The 25,653-nt window shown below is 39.2% G+C and overlaps 1 protein-coding gene across 2 annotated transcripts in view; it reads right to left on the bottom strand.

Annotated features, from left to right (window-relative positions):
• Sorl1 (sortilin related receptor 1) overlaps positions 1–25,653 on the bottom strand; it is a 169,894-nt gene that overhangs the window by 106,326 nt on the left and 37,915 nt on the right. For both annotated transcript variants that reach the window (XM_004870912.4, XM_021249086.2), the window contains exons 6-8: positions 23,872–24,052; positions 3,354–3,455; positions 2,136–2,305 (exon numbers count right to left, since the gene is read on the bottom strand). In XM_004870912.4, the coding sequence (XP_004870969.2) occupies positions 2,136–2,305; positions 3,354–3,455; positions 23,872–24,052 (453 nt within the window). The remainder of the gene's footprint in view (positions 1–2,135; positions 2,306–3,353; positions 3,456–23,871; positions 24,053–25,653) is intronic.

The raw sequence follows: 25,653 nt of genomic DNA, 5'->3' as shown, positions 1-25,653 counted from the left end.
TTTGAATATCAAGATGAACCATGACAGTAACAGCTTGTAACACATTAAATAAAAATAACCCATGAGTCTATATTTGAAGGAGAAAAAAATGAACGAAACACAGCATCACCTCCAAAGGAGAAGAAACAGGAAGTAGAAACACACTACTGGAGAACAAGTAAATCTAATATCTAATAGGCATCTCTAGCTAATAAGTCCAAAACAATTCATGATCTCTCCCCTGCACATGTTCCTCACCCAGCCCTCCTGACTTCACCACCCAAGGTGGTCCCTTTGTTTCCTTATCCTATACATTGTCCAATTCACCAGCAGATCTATTGGCTGTACTTTGAAAATATATTTAGGATCAGAACACTCCCGTAATATCCACTGCAGGAGCCCTGGGGTCAGCCAACTGGCCTGGACCTCTGCAATCAAATCTTCTTATTCTCCCCTTGCCCCTAGTTTAGTCAGTTTTCCATGAAGCATTGAAGGTAACTTCTGTGAAAGATGAGACACGTAGTTACTGACTCAAAATTACTTGGAACACTTATACCCTTTGATGTTTTCTGCATTTTTCTTTATGTAATGCAATTTATAATTTTTCAAATATAAAAAGAAATCAACAGATGGTGTCTATCTCACTTATTTAAAAATACAGTAAGGGGGCTGGGGATATAGTTCAGCGGCACAGCGCCCACCTGACAGGGGCGAGGTCCTGAATTCAATCCCCAGTATCAAATAAATAAATAAATAAATAAATAAATAAATAAATACAGTAAGTCCTTTCCATGCCTTTGAACGTTCCACACCACCTTAGTCCTGGTCTCTAGAACCCTGTCTCTTCCCTCTCTCTGCTCTCCTGAAGTGGTTTAAAGCACAGAAGCACCAAGGCTGTGCACTGCCCCTCAGGCATACTTCTGAGTCACTGTGCTAGCTGTCCCTCTGCCTGCAGGACTCTTCCCAAGGTGTTTCCTTTCCAAGAGCAGGAAATGAGCCTACCACAGTCACGCTGAGTTGTCAGATGACAAATGACAACAAATGGATTGATGGCCTTCAGAGGCTCTTCGGAATCTACTCATCCCTGCCAAACTCCAACTCCTACTCAGACTTTTGATAGGTGTGCTGCTCAGAGAACACCCTTGCCTGGAACTACAAAACTGCTCCATGCATTTGATTTACAGATTAAGTATCAATGACCCTGATGCCTTTCCTACAAAGCACAATCATGCAATTATCTTTTTAAAAGGGAGTGATGATGTTAATTAACCTGAGTCACTTGGAGGCAGGGTCCCATGGCCACATATTGGAGCTCTGTCTGGCTTGCTATTTTCCAAGTGTACTTTCTCACTCGCTCAGAGACCACAAAAACCAGATAAGTGAATGGAGAGAGCTTGAGGGAGTGGTTAACAGAGCAGCTGTGACCCTAAAGGTCATCTAGAACAGTGGCTCTCAGCTTTGGGCTGTACATAAGGAGCACCTGGGGAGATTTTTAAACTCTTCAAATCCAGGCTGTACCTCAGACCAATTTGATTGCAATCTTTAGGCATGTGAGTCAGGTATCTACTGTGGCTCTAAAAGTACCCAGGTTAGTCAACATGTACACCAGATACTGGGAAACATTTGCCATGATGTAAATATGATATTCCAGGCTGGGGGTACACTGGCCTAGCATGGGCAAGGCTCTGGTTGAACCCCCAGCAACACAAAAAAAGGATCCCCCAAAGACTCATGTACTGAGGGCTTGATTCTCAATGCAGCAATGTTCAGAGGTGTGGCCTTGAGAGGTGACTGGATTGTGAGGCCACTGACCTCATCAATGGTTTAATGCAGGTTTAATGAGGTAGATCCTAGTTGGAGGAAGTAGGTCACTGGGGACATGCCTTCAAAGGCATAAGGTAAGTAGCTTTGCTTCTCCACACCCTTTTGCCATGATGTTCTGCCTCACCTCAGGTACACAGGAACCAAATCAGCTGACTATGAAATCTCTGAAACCATGAGCCAAAATCAACCTGTCCTCCTTTAAGTTGACTTTCCCAGGAATTTTGTCACAATGGCCACAAGTTAACTAACACAGAAAGCACTGAACTAGAAAGAGGCTAGTGACCATTTTGGTCTAAAAAGTCGGAAGAGAGTCTTACACTCTCCTTACTTACCTCACCAGTGTGTCACTGCCAGCCCCTCCTGGGCTGTAGTACAGCACATTCTCCAAGGACAGAGAGAACTTGAGCCCATCTGCCTCTGAGATGTATAAATTTGTACAATTGTTACTATGACTGACACACACAAAGACCTGGTCCTCCGAGGCATCTGCGATGTAATATTCCTTTGGAATCAAAATTCAAGAAATACATAAGTCAAAAATGATTATGCCTTGTAGACTTTTTCTAGGCACATTAAAGCCATGACTTCCAAATGTCCCAGTGACAAATATGGGTACAAAGCCCACAGAAAGTCCCCAACTTTGACAAACTTTGATGACTTTCTATTCACAGAAGCTGAATATGCTCTGCAGGTGCAGCAGGATCTTTATGGAGCACAAAAAAGAATGGGACTCTGAAGTCCATAAATGACCTATAAGCCTTTCTTTAGGTATTATATTAATTATTATTAATGTCTTTCTCTTTTACTCAAGAGACTATTCATTAGTACAAAATATAATTTAGATTAACAAGAATTTAATTTCTTTTCTTTTCTTTTTTTTTTTTTTGCCCTAAGGTGACTTAAAGGAAGGCAGTACCTACACAAAGCATGAAAGAACTGATAGGACTGTTCTCCATCACATTCCCCTCTGAGCCACTAACTTCCCACCAAATAACTGCTCATATCAAGGCCTTCAAAGGAACCTCCTACCCACAGTTACTTCCCTGATGACCTCTCCCTGTGCTGATCTCTCCTATCAATCTCTGATTATAATGCTGCATATTCAAGGAATTGACTACAGTTTATTCCTCTGCTCAATTCCTGGTCTCCCCAATGTGCTTCTACAAGGTGGAACTCCAATCTGTCCTCTTTTGGAGCCTGGCTATCTGCAAGCAATATAGCAGGTACTCATTAAATAAGCGCTTTGGGCACATACTTCCCACTGCCTCAGCCCTAGCACATGAGGCCATTGACTTTAATACAACCCCTCTGCCAATCCTACTCCACTTAAAGCAAATTAAGTTTGCTGCTAAGCTTCACTTCAAATGGTGAAGTGGGCAACAACAGGCCAACATGCCCAAAGCACCAATGTCCCTTTTTAGAGCCCTCTGTGGAAAGGCATTCCACCCTAGCAGAGTACCCCCCATCATTCCCATTACACCCATTCCCCAATCTCTGATGGGGTTGGGGACAGTAAGATTTCTTCCCAACCCCAAGCAGACCTCACTCACATTAATAGGATGTCTTGTGACAAACTGGGCTGCTCGCATGGGCTTCCGGCCAAAGGAGACCCAGAGCTGGACAGAAGACTGTTGGTGATTGCCTAGGAGATGCTGCCAAGGAAGAGGTAAAAAAAATTAATTGTGCCAAATGATAGCTGCTCAACACAACTGAAGAAGGAAACAAGTTAGACTTTCTTAAATTCCACTGAAAACACAAAACAGAGACCATGACTACAAATTCATATTTTTGCAATGACAGCCATCACTGGACAGCCTGGGCTGGGCTGCTTTATGCTGGCTACCTGGTCTGCAATAGATATTAGATGGGAAGGACAAGTGTATGATGGAAGAAGTTGGACTTGTGCAGGGCGCTGGAAACGGCAATGCTTAGGAAGAGTGAAAAAAAGGAAAGAGGTTGTGTGGAACAAGGCTGAAGAGAAGGGAGGGCAGGGCCCACAGCCTCCAAACTAGCACAGATGAGCTCAGCCTCCAGTAAGGCACATCTTTCTACTCACACTTTTTTAAGTCATAAGACTTAAATTTATATTAAGACTCAAGGGAATCCTCAGTGATTGTATTTTCTAATCTCTGAGTAAGATCTCTTGCTGGAATATATATCCTTCAGTAGAATAGAGTATTCAACATGATATTGACCACATCATATTGCATTTTAGAGATTCTCAGCCATCATAACAATCTTGAAAATGTGTATAAAAGCACTAGATTAAGAGGATCTTAACTTCTCTGTGGATGAATAGATTTAAATGGTCCAGGAACGCCATGAATATATATATATGGAAATTTTTGCACACACATACAAGTCATTTTGCTAATTCATTTAAAATAAATTCTTTTTGTCATTTGTGCAGTGACTGTATATACTTAGAAGTAACTTTGTGTTTATCACCTTGGTTCTCACATAGTATTTATGGGGTATACATATGCACACAATATTGAGTTGTTGCTATTTTACAGGTAAGACAATTACTATGTTCTTGACCTCTGTAGTAAGTTAGCAATAATAATAAACAACAAAGATATGGAGGGTTCATATCTTTTGTCAGAGTTTTAAAGAGTCCATGACTCAAAAAAGATAAAAACTGTCATAAAGACAGTGTATGTTTCCAACTCTAATAAAAGTATGTGACTGGGAATTAAAGGTAAATGCTGTGCATCTATCAGAAAAGACACTGAGATACATACATAACTTTAAGTGGACACAGTCACACAAATGACTATTAAATTTATTTGGATGTTGGGATCTCCAGCCAGAAGAGGTAAGTGTGGCTTCATTATTCTTGACTTCTTTGCTATTATAATTATTAACTTCCTACAGAAGGTCAAGAACATACCAATTGTCTTAACTACAATATAACCACAATTCAATACCCTCTGCTTGTGATGCCCCCACAAATACTACATGAGTACTAAGCTGATAATATGCAAAATTACATCTAATTCATTTAAGCAGTATATACATTCAAACTACCACTGCACAAACGGTTAAAAATAGGTTGTTTTAAAGAAGGAAACTACTTCCTTGTAAATGGAACAATCCAAGAGGAAGAGATGACAATCATAAATATCTATGCAACAAACACTAGTGTGCCCAACTGTATAAAGCAAATACTAATGGACATAAAAAATCAAATAAGCACTAACACAACAGTAATGGAGGACCTCAATACCCCACTGTCACAAATAGATAGATCAACTAGACAGAAAATAAACAACAAAATACTAGAACTCAATCAAACTCTTGAACAAATGAATTTAACAGATGTTTACAGAGTGTTCCACCCCACAAAATCAGAATACACATGCTTTTCACCTGCACATGGGTTGTTCTCCAAAGTAGACCACATACTTTCTCTCAGAACATGTTTAAGTAAGTGCAAAGAAATTGAAGTTATCCCCTGTATATTATCAGACTACAGTGCAATGAAACTGGAGATCAATAGCAAAAAAAACAGCAAGAATTTCATAAACATATGGAAACTGACCAACACACTTCTGAATAACCAATGGGTCACAGAGGAGATTAAAGAAGAAATCAGACAGTTTCTACAATTAAATGACAATGTCAATACAACATATTAGAATCTATGAGCCACAATGAAAGCTGTCATACGAGGGAAATTCATAGCAGTGAATACTCATATTAGGAAAACAGAGTGAGCCCAATTAAACTACCTGGGGCTGAACCTCAAGCTTCTAGAAAAAGAAGACCAGGACAAACCCAAAGCTCATACAAGGAAGGAAATTATAAAGATCAGAGCAGAAATCAATGAAATGGAAACTAAGGGAACGATACAAAAAAATCAATGAAGCAAAGTGTTAGTTCTTCGAAAGAATAAACAAAATTGACAAATCCTTAGCCAACCTTATCAAAAAAGGAAAGAAAAGGTCCAAATCCATCCAGTTAGGAATGAAAAGGGTGAAATTACATCAGACCCAGCAGAAATCCATAGGATCATCAATACCTACTTCTAGAACCTATACACCAATAAGATAGAAAACACAGAAGAAATGGACAGATTCCTAGATACATATGAATCACCAAAATTAAATGAAGATATAGAAATTCTAAACAACCCAATATCAATCAACAAAATTGAAAACATAACTAAAAACTTACCAACTATGAAAAGCCCAGGCCCTGATGGCTTCACTGCTGAATTCTACAAAACATTTAGAGAGGAACTACTGCCACTACTGTTTAAACTCTTCAATGAAATTGAAAGGGAAGCAATACTCCCAAATTCATTCCTAGAGGCAAGAATCACCTTGATCCCCAAAGCAGAGAAAGACCCAACTGAAAAAGAGAACTATAGGCCAATCTCACTAATGAATGCAAAAATCCTTAATAAGATACTGGCAAATAGAATGCAGAAGATCATCAAGAAGATCATACACCCTGACCAAGTGGGATTCATCCCAGGGATGCAGGGATGGTTCAACATATGCAAATCAATAAATGTAACACACCATATTAATAGAGCCAGAAGTATCCGAGCCTTGGCTGTAGCATTCAGTGCTACATTCTCCTTTGAAATAATATCACAGTTTCAGCAAAACATCATCCACATTAATGGTGTTTATACTGAACACCATAAATAAAACAAAAAAGCCAGGTGCAGTGATATACCTGTAGTCCCAGCTACTCAGAAGGTAGAGCCAGAGGATCCACTGAATGCAGAATTTCAAGACTTGCCTTGGCAACATAGTGAGACCTCATCTTCATTTTTGTAAAAAATGATATCTGGGATTTGTTTTAAAATATTCTAGGGAAAAAATAAGTAGTAACTAAAGAGACACTGCAAATGCAGGAAATATTAAAGCTGGATGAGGACATATGAGAAGGTCATATCATTATTATTAGGTGTACTTTTGTGTAGGCAGGAAAAGGTTCATAATCAAGTTTACGAGGTTAATATTAATTGCAAGCACATCCCAAATGGCAGAGAAAGACTTTAAATATTCACTGACACATAAAAGCAAGAAAAACAGACAAATTCTCAAAATCAACTTTTTCAGCATTCTGAAAATTAAATAAAAATTTGCAACAATCCAAAGAGCATTTTATTCAAGAACAATGGTGGAATCTTGGCAGGAAGAGCCAACTTTGAGAAGTTTTCACTTGGCCTAATCCCATCACCTCGTTCCAGCTCTGTAGTAGCCTTGGATAGGCATGGTCTCACAGCCACAATAGCTGTGGAAACCAGCAACCTCGCTATTGGACAGAACAGAACAGGGTTGAAGCTCCCAAAAACTTATACGGTTCGAAAACTGTTCCTGGGTCACCTCTCTGGTGGCTCACAGGAGAGGTACATTCTCTAATCTTTATACAATTTTAATCACTGTAGAAACAGCTCCACAACCAACCAGGGCTGTCAGGAGAACAGTGACCAGTGACTGACAATTGCCCAGTGTCTAATATCACAGTTGCCAGAAGCAGGATTAACAGGTGGGGCTCATAGGAGACTAACCCTAAAAGGAAAAACTGAGAAGATGTCCTCAAGACACTTTGGTAAACTCTGACTGGGAATCTATCAGGTGAAGCACAAAAGATCTGTGAATGTGCTTAGGAAAGAACTAAAAAGTGTGTAATTTTCACCTCCAGCTAACCTTAAGGCTCTGTCCCAACAGGAACCAAAGGCTAGGGCAGCTTTTTAAATTGCCTGCCAAAGCAATGAAGGTTTATCCCAATACACCCTGAGGCTATCAGGAAGGGCTGAGAGACTTAGTAGTTTGAAGCATTTAAGGAAATCTCTGTCAAATCATTAGCTAACCACTAACCTAAATGATCAAGCACTTCAGGAGCTATACTAAGGAAAGGCCCCAATTCCCTTCTCCAAGGTCTCTTACAGAATACAAAAGGGCTGCTGAATTCTCCTCCAAGCTTTCCAGAAACCCCTTCATTTGCAATATACCTGAACTTGACCTATATTTTACTTTCGGAGTTAGCACCACTACAGTCTGTGTGCATGTGTGTGTGTGTGTGTGTGTGTGTGTGTGTGTGTGTGTGTGTGTGTGTGTGTGTGTGTGTGTGTGCATGTTAGTTACCAGGGACTGAACCTAGGACCTTTGCACTGAGTTATATGCCCAGGTCTTTTTCTTTTTCTTTTTTATCTATTTTTTACTTTGAAACAGTTGCTCAGGCTGGGTTCAAACTTGCAATTCTCCTGTTTCAGCCTCTCATAGTACTGGGATTATAGGCAGCACACCTCCACCATCTTTTGCAAGCCAATTACATATTGTTGTGTCAACTGCAAACTCTGGTGCCAAAAGGAAAAAACTGACAAACCACCTGCAGAAAATACTGGGATCACGCACAACAACTAACTGTGCAGTTGCACATGCCCAGGGTTTTATCTGTGAGCTTTACTTCTTGAGTCCTTTGAGCTCTAGCCTGTGCACTGTCTCAGGCTCAAGCCTAAGTCCCAGTGAAGCCTCATTTAGATAGTATTGCTTCCCTTTTCACGATTTCTGTCTTGAATTCAGCTAAAGATATCTGGTAACACCAAAATAAATGGTACAGTAAAAAAGCTGTATTTTACCTTTGTGTGATTTCTGTCCCATATTGAACAAAAGAATCCCAGGTTCACTGGAACATACACAATAGAAGCCGTGGTGTTTAATCTTGATTGTCAACTGTATTGGATTCACAAAAACCTAGGAAATTAGTATCATATCCTTCTAAAAGTGTCTCTGAGAGTGTTTTCAGAGATGACTGACCTATGGGACAGAAAATTGAGGGGGGATTCTCACTCTCTCTGTGGGCAGCATCATCCAGTAGGCTGGGTCCCAGGACAAAATAAAAATGGAAGGAGGAAGCCCACCAGTGTTTGTTTTCTTTCTCCTTGCTTCTGGGCTGCACAAGATGAGCAATTTATTTCCATCACGCCCTTCCCACACAATGTTTCTGCCTCACCAAAGCCATGGAGCCAACTGACCATGGACTGAAACCTCTGAAACTTTGAGACAAAAAAGCCCCTTTCCTCCTTTAATTTGTTTTTCTCAGGTATTTGGTCACAACTAAAAACTGACTAGCAGAGCAGCTGTACAGGAAATTCACTGAATAGAAATAACAACAAAGAGAGCAAAAGAAAAGCCCAAGAAGTGGGAATTTTGATATAAGGTGCTACCACACAATTTTAAATATCCAATTTTTTAAAAATGCAGGACAGGCAAGTAAACAGCAAAGAATAGGCCATGCACAAGAAAGGAAGAGCACTGACTAGAAGCAGTGAGAAGGCCTATACTGGACTTAATAAACAAAAATGTAAACCAGCTATTATAATATGTTCAAAGAACTAAAGGATATATGTATAAAAATCTAAGTACAAAAACAATGACTTATCAAGGAGAAAATATTTATAAAGATATAGAAATTAAGCTGGGCGGCATGAGGCTCCTCGGCTGCATCCGGGTTCCTGGCCACACCACGGAGGGGTCCCGGGAGCTGCTTGGAGCCCCGCCTCCATCTGGTGCTGCTCTCTGTGGGTCGGCCAGGCAGCGTGGAGCTCCTCGGCTGCGTCCGGGTTCCTGGTCACGCCACGGTGAGGTCCCGGGAGCAGCTTGGAGCCCCACCCCCATCCAGGCTCCCCTTAGCTGCGTGGGCTCCTGCAAGGCCCAGTTCCACTGCCCCCACCCCCGCCTTCCCGCTCTTCTGCTACCTTGTACCTTGTCCCTCACTACAGAGGCACAGGGGATTATACTTCACCTAGTTAAACGTGACAGATTAATAACTACCACAAATTGTCATTTTCTCAGCTGCGCTTGATGCTTTGGTATTGCTGATTATCATTTGGCCTAACATGCTGTGATTGATCTAATCAGTTTTCCTTCCTGGTATAAGGAAAATAAAATAGCCTCAGAGTCATTAGAGCCTCAAAACCTAAACACAAGCCATATCTGGAAGACACCTCCGAAAAGCAATCATTCCACAAGGGATTTAAACACAAGCAACCAAGATACCTACATTAAGCAATTCTGAAATATCAACCCAGGAATTAAACCAAGGACAGTACCAAAACAAAAATGAGAAGACATTTAAGCAAGGCACAAAAACAAGCTTCCACGCCACAAAAAGGAAATTCTGGGGGAAATGAGGTGGAAAAGTCTGATAAACAACCACTTGGACATCCTGAATTGAGAGCACAGGAAGTAACAAAGCAGATGCATGAGGCTCTAGAAAAATTCAAAGCAGAAATAATCTCCCAGATAAATACAGAGATGGTGAGTAGAGTGAAAGACATGATTAGAGGCTCTAGAGCAGAAACAGATAAGAAAATAGATGAGATCAGAAACATGCCGGAAGCCATGAATGCCCAGCATAAGAAAGAAATGGAAACCATGATCGCCCAACATAAGAAAGAAATGGAATCCATGAAACAGATTCAAACAGATATTCAGGAGATTAGGAGATTAAAAACTCCACTGAAAGCATGCAGAGCAGACTAAGAGAATCTGAAGGCAGAATATCAGATATAGAAGACAGGACTGTGGTTAAGGACCATGAAAACAGAGATTTCTTAAAGATAGTAAGGGACCATGAGAAATCAATCCAACAGCTGCTAGATGATGCAAAGAAGAATAACATAAGACTGATAGGAGTCCACAAAAAAACCAGAAGAAAGTACAATTGACATAAAAAAAAACTGTCCACAGAAGTAATAGTAGAAAACATTCCAGACAGAGGTAGAGAATTGGACATACAGATAAGTGAAGCATATAGAACTCCAACTAGCCATGACCAAAAAAAATGTACACCTAGACATATAATAGTCAAGATCCCAGAAACCCAAGAGAAGAACAAAATTCTACAGACAGTTAGAGAAAAGAAACAAATCACCTACAAAGGAAAGCCCAACAGAATCACGGCAGATTTCTCAACACAAACCCTCAAATCAAGGAGAGCCTGGAGTGAAGTATTGCAAGCCCTAAAATAAAATAACTTCCAACCTAGACTGTTGTATCTGGCAAAATTATCTTTCAAAATCGATGGGGAAATTAGACACTTTCACGACAAAGAACACCTGAGAAATTTCATGACCACCAAAGCAGCACTCCAAACAATTTTATGCAATATCCTAGAAAAAGACAATGAAGGTCACAATTCCATGAGGGCCAACAAAGAGAAGACACCATGCAAGGTAAGACTCTAAAGGGAAAGGGGGAAAAATAAGAAATAAAAGAGCCAACAACAATAAAACATCATGGCAAGAATGAGTCAATATCTCTCAATTATAACTATCAATGTTAATGGACTCAATTCACCAATCGAGAAATAGACTGACAGAATGGATTAAGAAGAAAAACCCAGGAAAAAGAAAGAAAGACTGGCAAAAGAAATATTTAAAAAAAAAAAAAGAAATATTTCAAAAGAAATAGACTGGCAGAATGGATTAATAAGGAAAATGCAACAATATGCTGTATGCAAGAAACACACCTAACACAAAAGGAAATTCATAGACTGAAAGTCAAAGGATGGAAAACAGTTCTCCATGTGACAGGAACCCAGAAAAAAGCAGGCAAAGTAATCTTATTTGCAGACAAAGTAGATTTCAAACCAAAACTAATTAAGAGAGACAAAGATGGTCACTACATACTTGTGAAGGGAACAATCCAAGAGGAAGAGATAACAATCCTAAATATTTATGCACCGATTACCAATGCCCCCAGCTATACAAAACAAATATTAATGGACTTGAAAAACCAAATAAACAATAACATAATTGTAGTGGGGGACCTCAACACCCCTCTATCACAAATAGACAGATCATCTAGGAAAAAAATTAACAATGAAATTCTAGAACGGAACCAAGTTATTGAAAAATGGACTTAATAGATGTTTATAGAGTGTTTCACCCCACAAAATCAGAATACACATTCTTTTCAGCTGCACACGGGTCATTCTCCAAAATCGATCACATGCTAGCTCATAGGGCAAAACTAAGTAAATGTAAAAGAATTGAAGTTATACCCTGTATATTATCAGACCATAGTGCAATAAAATTGGAGATCAATAACATAAGAAACTGCAAAACACCCACAAGCACATGGAAATTGAGTAACACCTTCCAGAACAACCTTGGGTCACAGAGGAAATTAACGAAGAAATTAGACAGTTTCTACAAGTAAATGATAATGCCAGTACAACATACAGGAATCTGTGGGACACAATGAAAGCAGTTCTATGCGGGAAATTCATAGCAGTGAATGCTCGCATTAGGACAACAGAGAGAACTCAGTTAAATAACCTAATGCAGAAGCTCAAGCTCCTAGAAAAAGAATAGCATAACAAACCCAAAGCTCATACAAGAAAGGAAATTATAAAGATTTGAACAGAAATCAATGCAATGGAGACTAAGAGAATGATACAAAAAAATCAACGAATCGAAGAGCTGGGTTTTTTGAAAGAATAAATAAAATCGATAAGCCTTTAGCCAATCTTATCAAAAAAAGGAAAGAAAAGGCTCAAATCCATGCAATTAGGAATGAAAAAGGTGAAGCCACAACAGATCCAGCAGAAATTCAGAGGATCATCAATACCTACTTGGAGAACCTGTACTCTAAAAAAATGGAAAACACAGAAGAAATGGACAGATTCCTAGATACATACAAACTGCCAAAGTTAAATGAAGAAGATATAGAAATTCTAAACACCCCAATAACAATGAGTGAAATTGAAAATGTAATAAAAAATTTACCAACAAAGAAAAGCCCAGGTCCTGATGGCTTCACTGCTGAATTCTACAAGACGTTTACAGAGGAACTATCACCATTATTCTTTAAACTCATTAAGGAAATTGAAAGGGAAGCAAGGCTTCCAAATTCTTTCCTGGAAGCAAGTGTTACTTTGATTCCAAAACCAGGGAAAGACCCAACCCAAAACAAGAACTACAGACCAATCTCCCTAATGAACATAGATGCAAAAATCCTCAACAAGATACTGCCAAACAGAATACAGAGGATCATCAAGAAGATCATACACCCTGACCAAGTTGGATTTATCCCAGGGATGCAAAGATGGTTCAACATCCATAAATCAATAAATGTAATACACTATATTAACAGAGTCAAGAACAAAAACCATATGATCATCTCAATAGATGCAGAAAAGACATCTGACAAAATCCAGCACCCATTCATGATAAAAACGCTACAGAAAATTGGAATAGAAGGTCTTTATCTCAACCTGATTAAGGCTATCTATGAAAAACCAACAGCTAACATCATACTAAATGGTCAAAAACTGAAAACTTTCATGCTAAAATCAGGAACAAGACAAAGATGCCCACTATCACCACTCCTGTTCAATATTGTTCTGGAAACATTAACCATAGCAATTAGACAAGAGAAAGAAATAAAAGGAATAAAGATAGGAAAGGAAGAAGTGAAACTGTCATTATTTGCTGATGATATGATACTTTACATAACAGACCCAAAAAACTCGGTCAAAAGTCTTCTAGACCTAATTGACAGATTCAGTAGAGTAGCTGGATATAAGGTCAACACTCAAAAAACAATAGCCTTCTTATACGCAAATAGCAGACCCATTGAGAGAGAAATGCAGGAAATAATTCCTTTTACAATAGCATCTAAAAAAATGAAATATCTAGTAATCAACCTAACAAAGGAAGCAAAAGACCTCTACACTGAAAGCTATAGAACCCTGAAAAAGGAGATCAAAGAGGACATAAGAAAATGGAAAGATGGCGTCAACTGCCATCGCACAAAAAAAGGAAAATGGAAAGATATCCCTTGTTCCTGGGTAGAAAGAATCAATATAGTGAAAATGGCCATACTTCCAAAACTACTATATAGATTTAATGCAATACCAATTGAAATTCCAACAATATACTTCACGGAACTAGAGAAAACAATCCAAAAATTCATTTGGAAGCAGAAGAAACCTAGAATAGCAAAAGCAATTCTAGGCAATAGAGACATGGCTGGGGGTATCACAATCCCCAACTTGAAACTATACTACAAAGCTACTGTGATAAAAACAGCACGGTACTGGCAAAGAAACAGACCTGAAGATCATTGGAGTAAATCAGAAGATGCAGAAACAACTCCAGACATACTCAGCTGCCTCATCTTTGACAAAGGAGCCAACCACCCTCATTGGAGAAAAGATAGCCTATTCAATAATTCATGTTGGAAAAACTGGATTTCAACCTGCCAAAGATTAAAACTAGACCCATACCTATCACCATGCACTAAACTAAGATCGAAGTGGATTAAAGAGCTAAATATCAAGACAGAAACAGTAAACTTGCTGGAAGATAAGTTAGGTAGAACTCTCAATGACACTGGCGTGGGAAAAGACTTTATGGACAAATCTTCAGTGGCACGGGAACTAACACAAAGAATCAACAACTGGGATCTCATCTTATTAAAAAGCTTCTGCACTGCAAGAGAAACTACCAACAGAGCTAAGAGACAACCTACAATATGGGAAGAAATTTTTAGCCACTGTATTCAGACAAAGGTCTACTATCTAGAATATATAAAGAATTGAAAAAAATCAGACCCCCCCAAATTCAAAGACGCAATTCAAAAAATGGGCATCTGAAATGAACAGACATTTCTCAGACGAAGTAAAAACTGCAAATAAATATATGAAAAAATGCTCAACATCACTGGTCATTCGAGAGATGCAGATGAAAACAACACTGAAATTCCACCTCACCCTAGAAAGAATGGCTGCTATCAAGAAATCAACCAATAACAAATGCTGGCAGGGGTGTGGAGAGAAAAGAACACTTTTCCATTGTTGGTGGGAGTGTAGACTGGTGCAACCACTGTGGAAATCAGTATGGAGATACCTCAAAGAACTGGGACTGAAAGTCCCATTTGACCCCACTATTCCCCTGCTGGGGATCTTCCCCAAAGAATTCAAAGAATCATACCACACCAATACATGTGCACCTATGTTTATAGCAGCACAGTTTGTAATAGCTAAGGTTTGGAAACAGCCTAAGTGCCCATCAACTGGAAACTGGATAAAGAAGATGTGGATTTTTTATAAAATGGAGTACTACTAAGCCATTAAGAACAACAAACTAGTCATTTATAGCTAAATGGATGCATATTGAGGCCATATTCTTAAAAAATAAATAGGACACACATGTGTAAATACCGAATAGTATCTCTAGTGTGAGAAACTGAAAGTGTAAATAAGGATGAAAATGATTAAAATGAATATTTGATAACTTGAAATAGGAAAAGTTCCAAAGGGGTAGGGGTGGCGGGAGGGGAAGGGGAAAGGAAAGAAGGGAAAGGAAAAATTATGAGAAAGAAAAAAGAAAGGAAACAAAGTCTATGTAAACAAGGAAGGGTGGTAAGGGTGAAAGGCACATAGGTAATGGGGGCAAAACTAAGAACTAAGATACATCATGTACAGGTACAAACACCCAATGATAAATGTAAATGTATTGTATACCTAAAATGTACCAATTAATATATAAATTTAAAAAATATAGAAATTATAAAAGAAATAAACAGAAATTCTGGAGCCGAAAAGTTTAACACACACACAAAAAAATCCACTAGATGTTCAACAGCAGATCTGAGCTAACAGGAAAAAAGCAGCAGTAATTTTTTTTTTTTTTACTTAAATTCTTTTATTGGTACATTGTAGGTATACAACACATTCACATTTCTCATTGGGAACTTGCAACTTTACACAATGCATCTTGGTTCTTATTTTTTCCACATTCCTAGCCCTCCCTTCACACCCTCCACCCTTCCCTATTTACAAAGACTTTATTTCCATTTTTTCCATTTCTCATCATTTTTCCTTTCCCCTGCCCCTCCCACTACCCCTACCTCTTTGGACCTTTTCTTCCTATTTTGCATTATCGATTATTCATTCTAATCATTGGTACATTTTAGGTATACAATATAATGAAATTCATCATTGGAAATTTGCACCTTTACATAATCTCTTGGTTCTTATTTTTCACCCTTGCCTAGTACTCCCTTCAACCCCTCCATCCCTCCCTATTTACAAAGATCTTGTTCCTATTTTTCCATTTTCTCATATTAATCCCATTCCCTTCTTTCCTTTCCCCTACCCCTCCCACTTCCTTCCCCTTTGCCCCTTTTCTTCCTATTTCACATTATCTATTATACCTTTTAGTCCTTATTCACACTTTCAGTTTCTCACACCAGAGAAACTATTTGGTATTTATTCATGTGTGTCCTATTTATTTCACTTAAGAGTATCACCTCAATGTGCATCCTTTTAAGTATAAATGTCTCTAATTTCTCATTTTTTATGGCTGAGTAGTACTCCATTTTATTAAAAAACCACATTTTCTTTATCCAGTCTCCAGTTGATGGGCATTTGGGCTGTTTCCAAGTTTTAGCTATTACAAATTGTGCTGCTATGAACATGGGCACACATATATCACTGTGGTATGATTCTTTTAATTCTTTGGGGAAGATCCCCAGCAGGGGAATAGCAGGGTCAAATGGGACTTTCAGTCCTAGTTCTTTGAGGTATCTCCATACTAATTTCCACAGTGCTTGCACCAGTCTACATTCCCACCAGCAGTGGAGCAGGGTTCCTCTTTCCCCACAGCCCCACCAGCATTTGTTATTGGTTGATTTCATGATAGCAGCCATTCTTTCTGGAGTGAGGTGGAATCTCAGGGTGGTTTTCATTTGCATCTCTCGAATAACCAGTGATGCTGAACATTTTTTCATGTATTTATTTGCTATTTCTACTTCTTTGTCTGAGAAATGTCTGTTCATTTCAGATGCCCATTTTTGGATTGGGTCTTTAAATTTGGGAGGTCTGATCTTTTTAAGTTCTTTATAGATTCGAGATAGTAGACCTTTGTCTGAGGAAGAGCAGGTGAAGATTTTTTCCCACATTGTGGGTTGTCTCTTCACATTGCTGGTGGTTTCTCTTGCTGTGCAGAAACTTTTTAATAAGAAGAGATCCCACTTGTTGATTATTTGTGCTCGTTCATGGGCAACTGAAGAAGCAGTAATTTTTAGGAACAGTCAATTTTGATGATTCAGTGTGAGAAAAAGAGAGAAAATGAATTCAAGAAATAAACAGAGCTGGCCAGATAATACAGCTCAATTTGCCTACCAGGTATGTGCAAGGCCTTGGGTTCAACCTCCAGCACCACATACAAAAAAAAGCCTAAAAGACCTAATTTTTCCCACACTGGCTTAACAAATGGATGACTTTATTGAGAGGACAAAATTAAGTGTTTACTGCCAACCATCCAGGAAAACAAAACAGACTGATTCAATACTTTGGCTTAAAAATGATTCATAACATGGCCAGGACCAGGGGCACACGCCTATAATCCCAGCACTTAGGAGGCTGAGGCCGGAGGATTGCCAAGAGTTTGAGGCCAACTTGGGCTACATAGTGACTTTAAGGCCAGCCTGAACTACATAGTGAGACCCTGCCTCAAAGAAAAATTATTTATAACATCAACGTTAAATTTGATATTTGGAGAAACAAATGGGACATAAGTATAAAATACAAACTATGAAAATATAAGCTTGCAAAGATGAACTGATTCAGATGCCAAGTAGTATTTAAGGAAGGCTTGAGTACGGCAGTGTGCCTTAGTGACACTGACCACCTCAACCTCCCAAGACACATGAAAGTTACCAGCATCATGTTTCTCATCTTCCTTGATGAGGATATGAGCAGGAAGAACTTGTACTGTGTGAAGGTGAACTGCAATAGACTGTTTCCATCGGCCTAATTCAGACGGGTGCATACATACCCACAAGTACCCAGCGCTGGTCACCTTCTTAAGAGATCTAAGAAATGTTATTTATACTGGAATCAAATACTTATGGAAAAGGAAATGCAAGACTTGTAAAGTGAACACTAAAAAACACAATTAAAAAAGAAAAAAAAAGACAGACTGAATAAATGGACAGATACCCTATGTCTATGAAGAGAAATTGGTCCTCAGAATCAACACTACCCCTATCAAAAATCCTATCTGCATTCTTTTGCAAAACTTGACAAGCTGATCTTAAAATACATATAGAAATACAAGGAAACCAGAAGAGCCAACACAATCTTGAAAAAGAACAAAATTTTAAAAGTCTCCAAATTCAAAACTTATAAAGCTACAGTAATCAAAATGACATGATACTGCATAAAGTGAGACATACAGGTGAACAGAATAGAATCAAGACTCCAAAAATAAATCCTTAGATTTATGGCCAATGAATTTCCAACAAAGATGCTCAGACAATTCAAAGGCTTTTAAATAAAGGGTGCTGAGACAAAAATATCAACGTAAACATCTTCTTTGTATATACTTCACACTACACACAAAATTAACTAAAAATGAACCACAGACCTAACTATGAGAACGAAAACTATGAAACTCTTAAATCTTTATGATCTTGGATTAAGTTATAGCTTTTTAGACAAGACACCAATAGCACAAGTAACAAAAGAAAATATAGATAAATTGGACTTCATCAAACTTTAAAACTTTTATGCAGGAAAGAATACCAGGAAGGAGCCGGGTGTGGAAGCACACACCTGTAATCTCAGCACTTGGGAGGCTGAGGCAGGAGGATCACAGTGAGTTCCAGGCCAGCCTCAGCTACACAGTGAGTTCAAGGCCAGCCTGAACTTCATAGCAAGACTCTGTCTCAAAAAACCAATAAATAAATAAATAAATAAATAAATAAATAAATAAGAAAGAATACCAGGAATAAAGTGAAAAAACAGCAGAAAATATTTGCAAATCATATCTTATATACATAATACAGAGTAAATACAGAACTCAAAGACAAAAAAAATCTTGAAAACTAAAAATGGACAAAGGCTATGAATAGACATCTGTTCAAGGAAGAGAAATAAATCGGCAACAGGCGCATGAAAGGATGTTCACCATCAATAGCCATAAGGGATTATAAATCAAAACCACTTCTCACAAGGGTGGCTATAATCAAGACTGACACTAAATGTTGGAAGGGTGTAAAGAAATTGCAATCTTAATACACTGCTGGTGGGAACATGAACCGGTATGGTCACTTTAGAAAACAATTTGACAGTTTCTCATGAAGTTAAATGTAGAATTCTCATATGGACCAGAAATTCCACTTCTAAGTACATGCTCAATAGAAACTAAAATGCCCCCACACAATCTGTACCTAAATGTTTATAGTAGCACTACTCAGAACAGACAAAAAAATAGAAACAACCTCCATGACCAGCAACTAATGGATAAATAAAATCTGTAATCCTTACAAGAAAATACAACTCAGTCATTAAAAATGATTGATGTAAGCCAGGCCCCAGTGGTACACACCTATAATCCTAGCACTGGCATGACTGAAGCAGGAGAACTGTGAGTTCATGACTAGAGTGGGCTACATAGCATAGCAAGTTCAAGGCCAGTCTACTACATAGCATAACTCTGACTCAAAAAAAAAGAAGAAAAGAAAAGAAAAAAGAAAAAGATTGAAATAATGACACATGCCACAACCTGGATGAAAACAGCATTATATTGTTTTTAAAAGTTATAAAAATTCATGTACTATATGGTTCCCTTTACATAAAATGCCCAGGATAAGCAAATATACACAAACATAAAATAGATTAGTGGCTGCCAGTGGCTGGGAGAAGGAAAGTAATGCCAAAGCATACGGAGTTCTTAGAGGGGTGATGGAAATGTATAGAATTAGGCAGTAATGACCATTGTATGACCTTGCGAATCTACTAAAAACTACTGAGTTATAACCTTAAAAAGGGTAAATATTTTTAAAACCAGGTGTGGTGGTGCACACCTGTAATTCCAGTACCCTGGGAGGCTGAGGCAAGAGATTCCCAAGTTCGAGCCCATCCTGGGCAATTTAGCAAGACCCTGTCCCAAAATAAAAAATTTTTAAAAGGGTTGGAGATACAGCTCAGTGCAAGGTCCCTGGGTTCAATCTCCACTACCACAAAAAAAGGAATGTTTATGATATATAAATTACACATAAACGTAAGTATTATAACAGTATTAATTTTAATTCAAAGGATATTATTTTAATTTGAAAATGTTTGAGCTTTACTGTTGTATTTGAAAGCTATGAGCTTTAGGTGCTTTACATTTGCATACATTTCAGTAATATCATAATTAAAATAATTTGTCAATAGTTTGGTTTTGGTCCGTTATTCTAAAAGTCATACCCTAGTTTTGGCCAACAAATTCTCACCTAGAAGCCCACATCCCTGAGGCAATTAGTGAGCTTTTTTGTTATCTCTGAACAATATTAGTGACTTTAAATTAGCATAATAAAGATACAGAAGGGCAAGGGATTTAGCTCAGTGGTTCCACTGCCTGCTGCCTGCCTTGCAAGTGCAAGGTCCTGAGTTCAATCCCTGGTACCAAAAAAAAAATGATATAGAAATGGGTTTTCAGTAGTAAAATTAGTGGTTGACTAGTCAGAATCATGAGAATACAAATGGGCTCTCACCAAGGAGATCAGAGGCATTCAAGATATGGAAATGTCCTCATTGTTCTAAAGATTCCACCCTGAAATTAGCAGAGTGTAACCATTCAGGGAGACCTGTGACCTGAACTGTTTGGTATCATGACTGAGATTTGTCAAAACCTTGCAGTTCTGGTTATCTGATTCCAGCAGAAGGGGTAACAGACAATAGGGGTCAGCAAACTTTATCTGTAAAGGTGCAGAGAGTAGATATTTTACACTTAGTGGCTACACTGCCTCTGCAGCTACTTAGTTCTCCCACTGTGGTATGAAAGCAGCTGGAGATCACACATAAGCAAATGAATATGGCTGTATTCCAATAAAGCTTTATTTACAAAGGCAGGTGGTGGTGGGTCAGCGTTTGTCAATTCCTACTCTAGAACACAGTGTCTATATTATGCAAGGTATGAGGTGCCACATCCTCTGTAAGGACACAGAAGAGACTTCATCAAGCCCACAGATCATGTCCTTGCTGATACACATTTGTGCAAGAAATGTCTGAGCTTGGCTTTTGCACAATTATCTGGTAGTGAGGTTGAAGGGAGTACCTAATCTACTCCAAGCTTAAACTTTTAGGCAAGAGCTGTTATTTATCAGAAAAAAACCTAACAGTAGTATATTATTAGCACATTAACAGATCATAGAGGTACCTCATTGTTTCTTTAATGGTCCTATCATTTTGATATAGTCTATTAAAACAAGTGAGGCTGGGGATTTAGCTCAGTGGTGCCATGCCTGCCTCACAAGCACAAAGTCCTCAGTTAGATCCCTGTACCAAAAAAAAAAAGTTTTTAAAATAAATAAATAAAAATAAAACAAGTAAGTGAACATCATGTCAAACAGCAAAAACTAAAAATTAAACTTGGGACAAGAAAACCAAAGCACATCAAATACAATGCACATATAAAGTCAGTGTCAGGCTAACTGACCACTACAAGGTTCTAAAGTCCTGGGTACCAGCTCCAGTCTACAGCCCTGATGGCTTACTTCACATGAACTAAAAAGGTAACTTGCAAAAGATTAAAATCATTTGTAGCACTGGAAGGAAGCAAAAGAGTTAATCACCTAAAACCAATTACCTGTGATTTTCAAATTGATTCTTTGATTTTCTAAATTTGATTTGAATCCATCTAACATTCAAGCCAGTTGGAATTCCCCAAGCCAATCCAGCCCTAAAGCTAAGTAGATCAGATTAACAGCTACACTTAGAGGCTTCAACACTCCTACTGGGAGGGTTAACCAACCAAGGTCAATTCTGCTTATCCTTGTGGTTTAGTAGTATAATATGATAAAAAGAAGGAAAATGCTATTTTATCACCCTCTGCCAGTTGTGTTTCTTCTCTCATCAATTCATCCTTTGAGAAACATGCTGTTGACTGTATCACTGACTATTGCGTAAAGCCATCAGAGCAGAGGTTCTCAAACTTTGCTGGTTCTTAGGCACCTAAGGATGTTCAGAGGAAAAGTGCACTGGGGCCTTTCAACTTGCATTTGTAACAACTATCCCTATACAATGCTGCTTCAGATGCTCCCAAGACCACTGGGAAACATGTTCAATTGGTCGCCTAGCACACTGAATCTACAGCCACTGATCTTGGAACCTGGAAGCCTGTCCATGTGCAGGAGGGAGAAGCCAACAGACAACTCCAACTTTTCTACCAATAGCAGATAAATAAATAAGTCATATGGAGAGTTGACAGTTGACTATAAAGTACCAATAATGTAACATTCCCTCACCAAATTAAAAAATACAATCTGCCAGCATATGCTTTTTTAATTAGTTAGAAAAAAATGGCATGCATTCAACTCTACTGCACGCCTGCTATGTACCAAGTATTGTGCAAGACCCTGCATCAGTGATGATCAAAACAGACATGTCTCCTGATCTTATCAGCAATAAAGGAGCAATAAAAACTCACTGCAGGACTCTAACAAGCTGTTAGATCAGAAAGGAGAACACAGAAAGCTCCAACAGGGATATTAACTTAAACCCGTAAGTGTAAGATCTAGGAATAATGGGGTAGGAAAAATGTGCAGCAGCCGTCTACCTTGGCCCGACTAAGGCCAAAAAGGAAGGCAAACCAGGGGAATCAGGTGCTGTGTTTTAGAATTGAGAAATTAAAACCATATAATAATTCCAAGCCAAGGAACTCAAATAGAAAAGGCCTGTGACCATGGAGAACTGGACACAAGGCTTCAAAACTATACTGAAACTCAGGATTGTCCAACACAAGGTGATGAGATACTGGTGCTTGGGGTTGATTTCCACATGTGTATTCTCATTACTCTATCCCACCCCAGGCAATTCAAGCAGGCTTGTGTTCTTGAGCTGTTCTGTGTGTATTTGTATGTGTGCATGTGTAAGACAAGGACAGCCAGGTGACGCCGGGAGTGATCTAATGTCTGAGAATCAGTGCAAACATCTGACAGAAGAAAAATTGCTGCAGTTTAATGGTTTTAAAAAACATTTTGCAGGTCACATAATGGGGAATGCCTTTTGCCTCTAGCCATTCATGTCCTCATTCTGACCTTCCTCCCTGCCTTCCGTCCTGGGAAGGTCCTTTCTCAACCCTAACATCCTACCAAAAAGGTTGATCTACTTCTCCTTAGCCTGATACCAATTATAGAGATAAAGGAGAACTTAAAGAGCCAAATGCAGTGGCACAACCTGAAATTCCAGCACCTGGAGAAAAGCACTGTATCTAATTTCAGTCCCTAAGATTACCAGAGACCTTCAACAGAGCCTGAGTTGAGGAAACAGCCATCACCTACAGTCCCCCAAAACACAGACCCAATATGGTCTTGGTAGAGCCTGGTTTCCTTCCTTTAGACCAGGGCAATAAGGACTGAACTCAATACAGTGGCACAACAAGCCCTGTTAAATAATCAACTCTGGTTTTAAATAAGCAAAGCCCTCCATTTCAGCATCTGGCTCCAACACATCAAATCATGGGGAAAGATTTTCCCAAAGGCTGAGAGTTAAGCTACTTACTGACAGCTGGAAGCTTAATTACTGCTTTTCTTAGAGCATTAACTCGCACTAGCCAATGACTACACATCTTATTAGCCATGTAAATTAATGTGTCCAAAAGTCTCAAAGAAATTGGTCTAATTTAAAAATCAGGCAGTAGGACTAAAAAAAGAAAAACCCCACTGAGCCCCATCTCTCCTCTCTGGTTTTTATTGTTTTGTTTGTTTTTGTTTCTTTTTGTAGAGATAGGGACAGAACCCAGGGCTTCACACATGCTAAGCAAGTACTCTACTACTAAACTATATCCCAGCACCCTTCTGTGTTCTTTATCAAGGAGGCTTAGGTACCAGAAGACACCAAATTCCTAGAGCCTAGAGACACTCTGAGTATTTGTCCAAGGCTTCTCCACTCCTCCAAAATCTAGCACCTTCCAAGCCCTTTGGAAATGTTCACCCATGCCCAGAATCAAGTGAATCAAGTTCTGCTATGTGGACTCACCTATGGGCCACAAAATACAAAATCTCACAAAGGAAATTCTCAAGCAGTTTAGTGTGTTCTACTTACCACCACCTTTGTAGCAAACATGTACTTGTCCCGAAGCTGAAAGTCTCTCACTTCTTCAAGAATGACTTCCTGGTTTTCCCGGGACTGGAAAAAGTCTGTACTTCTGAAAACTGTGGAGTAGCCAGAGGGTTCATGCCGCTCAATATAGATGGTATTTGGTTTGTCATAGGGATCAATTCCCCTAGAATAAAAGAAAAGGGTCATTATTTCCATATTTAATCATCAGAAGTATGGAGGTTATGCCATAAGGACAATCAACTAAAATTTAGGGCCACCATGGTGCAAGCTAGAAACGATATTCTCTGTGCCTCGAATGCAACCCTTTGGTTACTCCTTGGCTCAGCCTAGAGGGAGAGGAACTGCCATTTATAACATGTTCTACGTTGCTACCGTAGTTTTGAAAGCATCCTGGGTTTAGCTCAAGGTAAATTTGGTCCCTGCCTAGAAAAGTTAAAAGGAGAAAAAGCACAAGGTGCAATGTTTCTGAATAAATGAACAATGGACCGCTTGAGGCGTCAGCAAGTTTCTGGCCTCAAGTGATGAAGAATGAAGGATAGTTTTCCCAAGGTGCTACATGCTCAGAAGTACAACACTAGAGGAAGCCACATTAGGAACCTCTGAGGCAAGTCCTGTCCCACAGATCCTGTCCCCTCTGTCCCTGGCTGACATCACTGATTCACACCATCTGGAGTCATCATCCCACCAGTGCATTTCACTCCCATGAGGCACCTTCACAAACTCTTTCTTACACACTGATGTCCTTAACTTCCTTCAGAAATGGAGGGCACATTTCCCACTGTGTTTTTGCAGAAAACAACAACCCTGTACGGAGAGGTACCCTCTGCACAACTGATACTGTCACCTAAATTCTACTCTCCTCTGAGGTCAAGCTCAAGTCCCCATCATCCCGAAAGCCATTCCTCAACGTTCCCTGTCTTCTCCCAACACCAGCAACACATCTCTGCACCATTCAACTTTAAGCCTTTTATATGAGTTTTAATTCTAACAAAAGTGTAAAACCACTCAGGCTAGGTGAATTTTGAAATAGGTATAATTATTTTACACAGTGGTGTTTCTTACATGTGTTTATTTAGCTGCCTAGTCAGAGGCCATGTCTTTTATTTCTTTTTTCCCGACTGCATCCCTAGATGAAGTGATGCTCCTGTACTGGACACATGGACCACAATTACAGATGCTAATCCAAAATGCAACTGTAGAATGCTTCAGACTACCTTGGAGAAAAAGCTCTGAACTAGTAGCCCCTCAAAAAGGGCCCTGCCAGCAGCTAGAAGGATGACAGATCTGCCCAGGCTTCCTGCCCAAGGAATAGCAAGGCTCGGCAGACCAGTCAGCATATGGGAAAAATAATTGGGAAGTCAGGCAAAGAGATTCACAGTGCACATGTAGAGTGATGACTCAGGGAGAGAAAGAGGCCTCACTTATGTCACTGCCTTTATCCAGTTCAACACATACACAAGGCTCAGAATAATGAAGGCAATCATCTCAAACTCCTTCAAAGATACACTATGAGACTGTCAAGAGCATGTTCACCAAGCCAAAAAGGAAAAAGGAAAAGAAAGAGGCAGGAAGGAGGGTAAGAAATAGAAAAAGAAGTCTCTTTAGAACAGCGCAAGACTTGACTTCTGCCCTACCATCTGGAATCTGAGCAGGGCAGCGGAGAGAGCAGCAGCCTGGGCCCTGATGTGGGAGAAACCTATTCTTCATTATCCGATGATTGGTGTGTGGGTGAGTGGTGGCATGTTCCCTTCTTTTCCACAATTA

Source organism: Heterocephalus glaber, unplaced genomic scaffold (genome assembly GCF_053883595.1).
Source record: "Heterocephalus glaber isolate CG9 unplaced genomic scaffold, H.glaber_assembly_v1.0 deba00001431, whole genome shotgun sequence".
Taxonomy (NCBI): domain Eukaryota; kingdom Metazoa; phylum Chordata; class Mammalia; order Rodentia; family Bathyergidae; genus Heterocephalus; species Heterocephalus glaber.
Note: the sequence above shows the minus strand (reverse complement) of the source record. Positions and strands in the feature narration are given on the sequence as shown.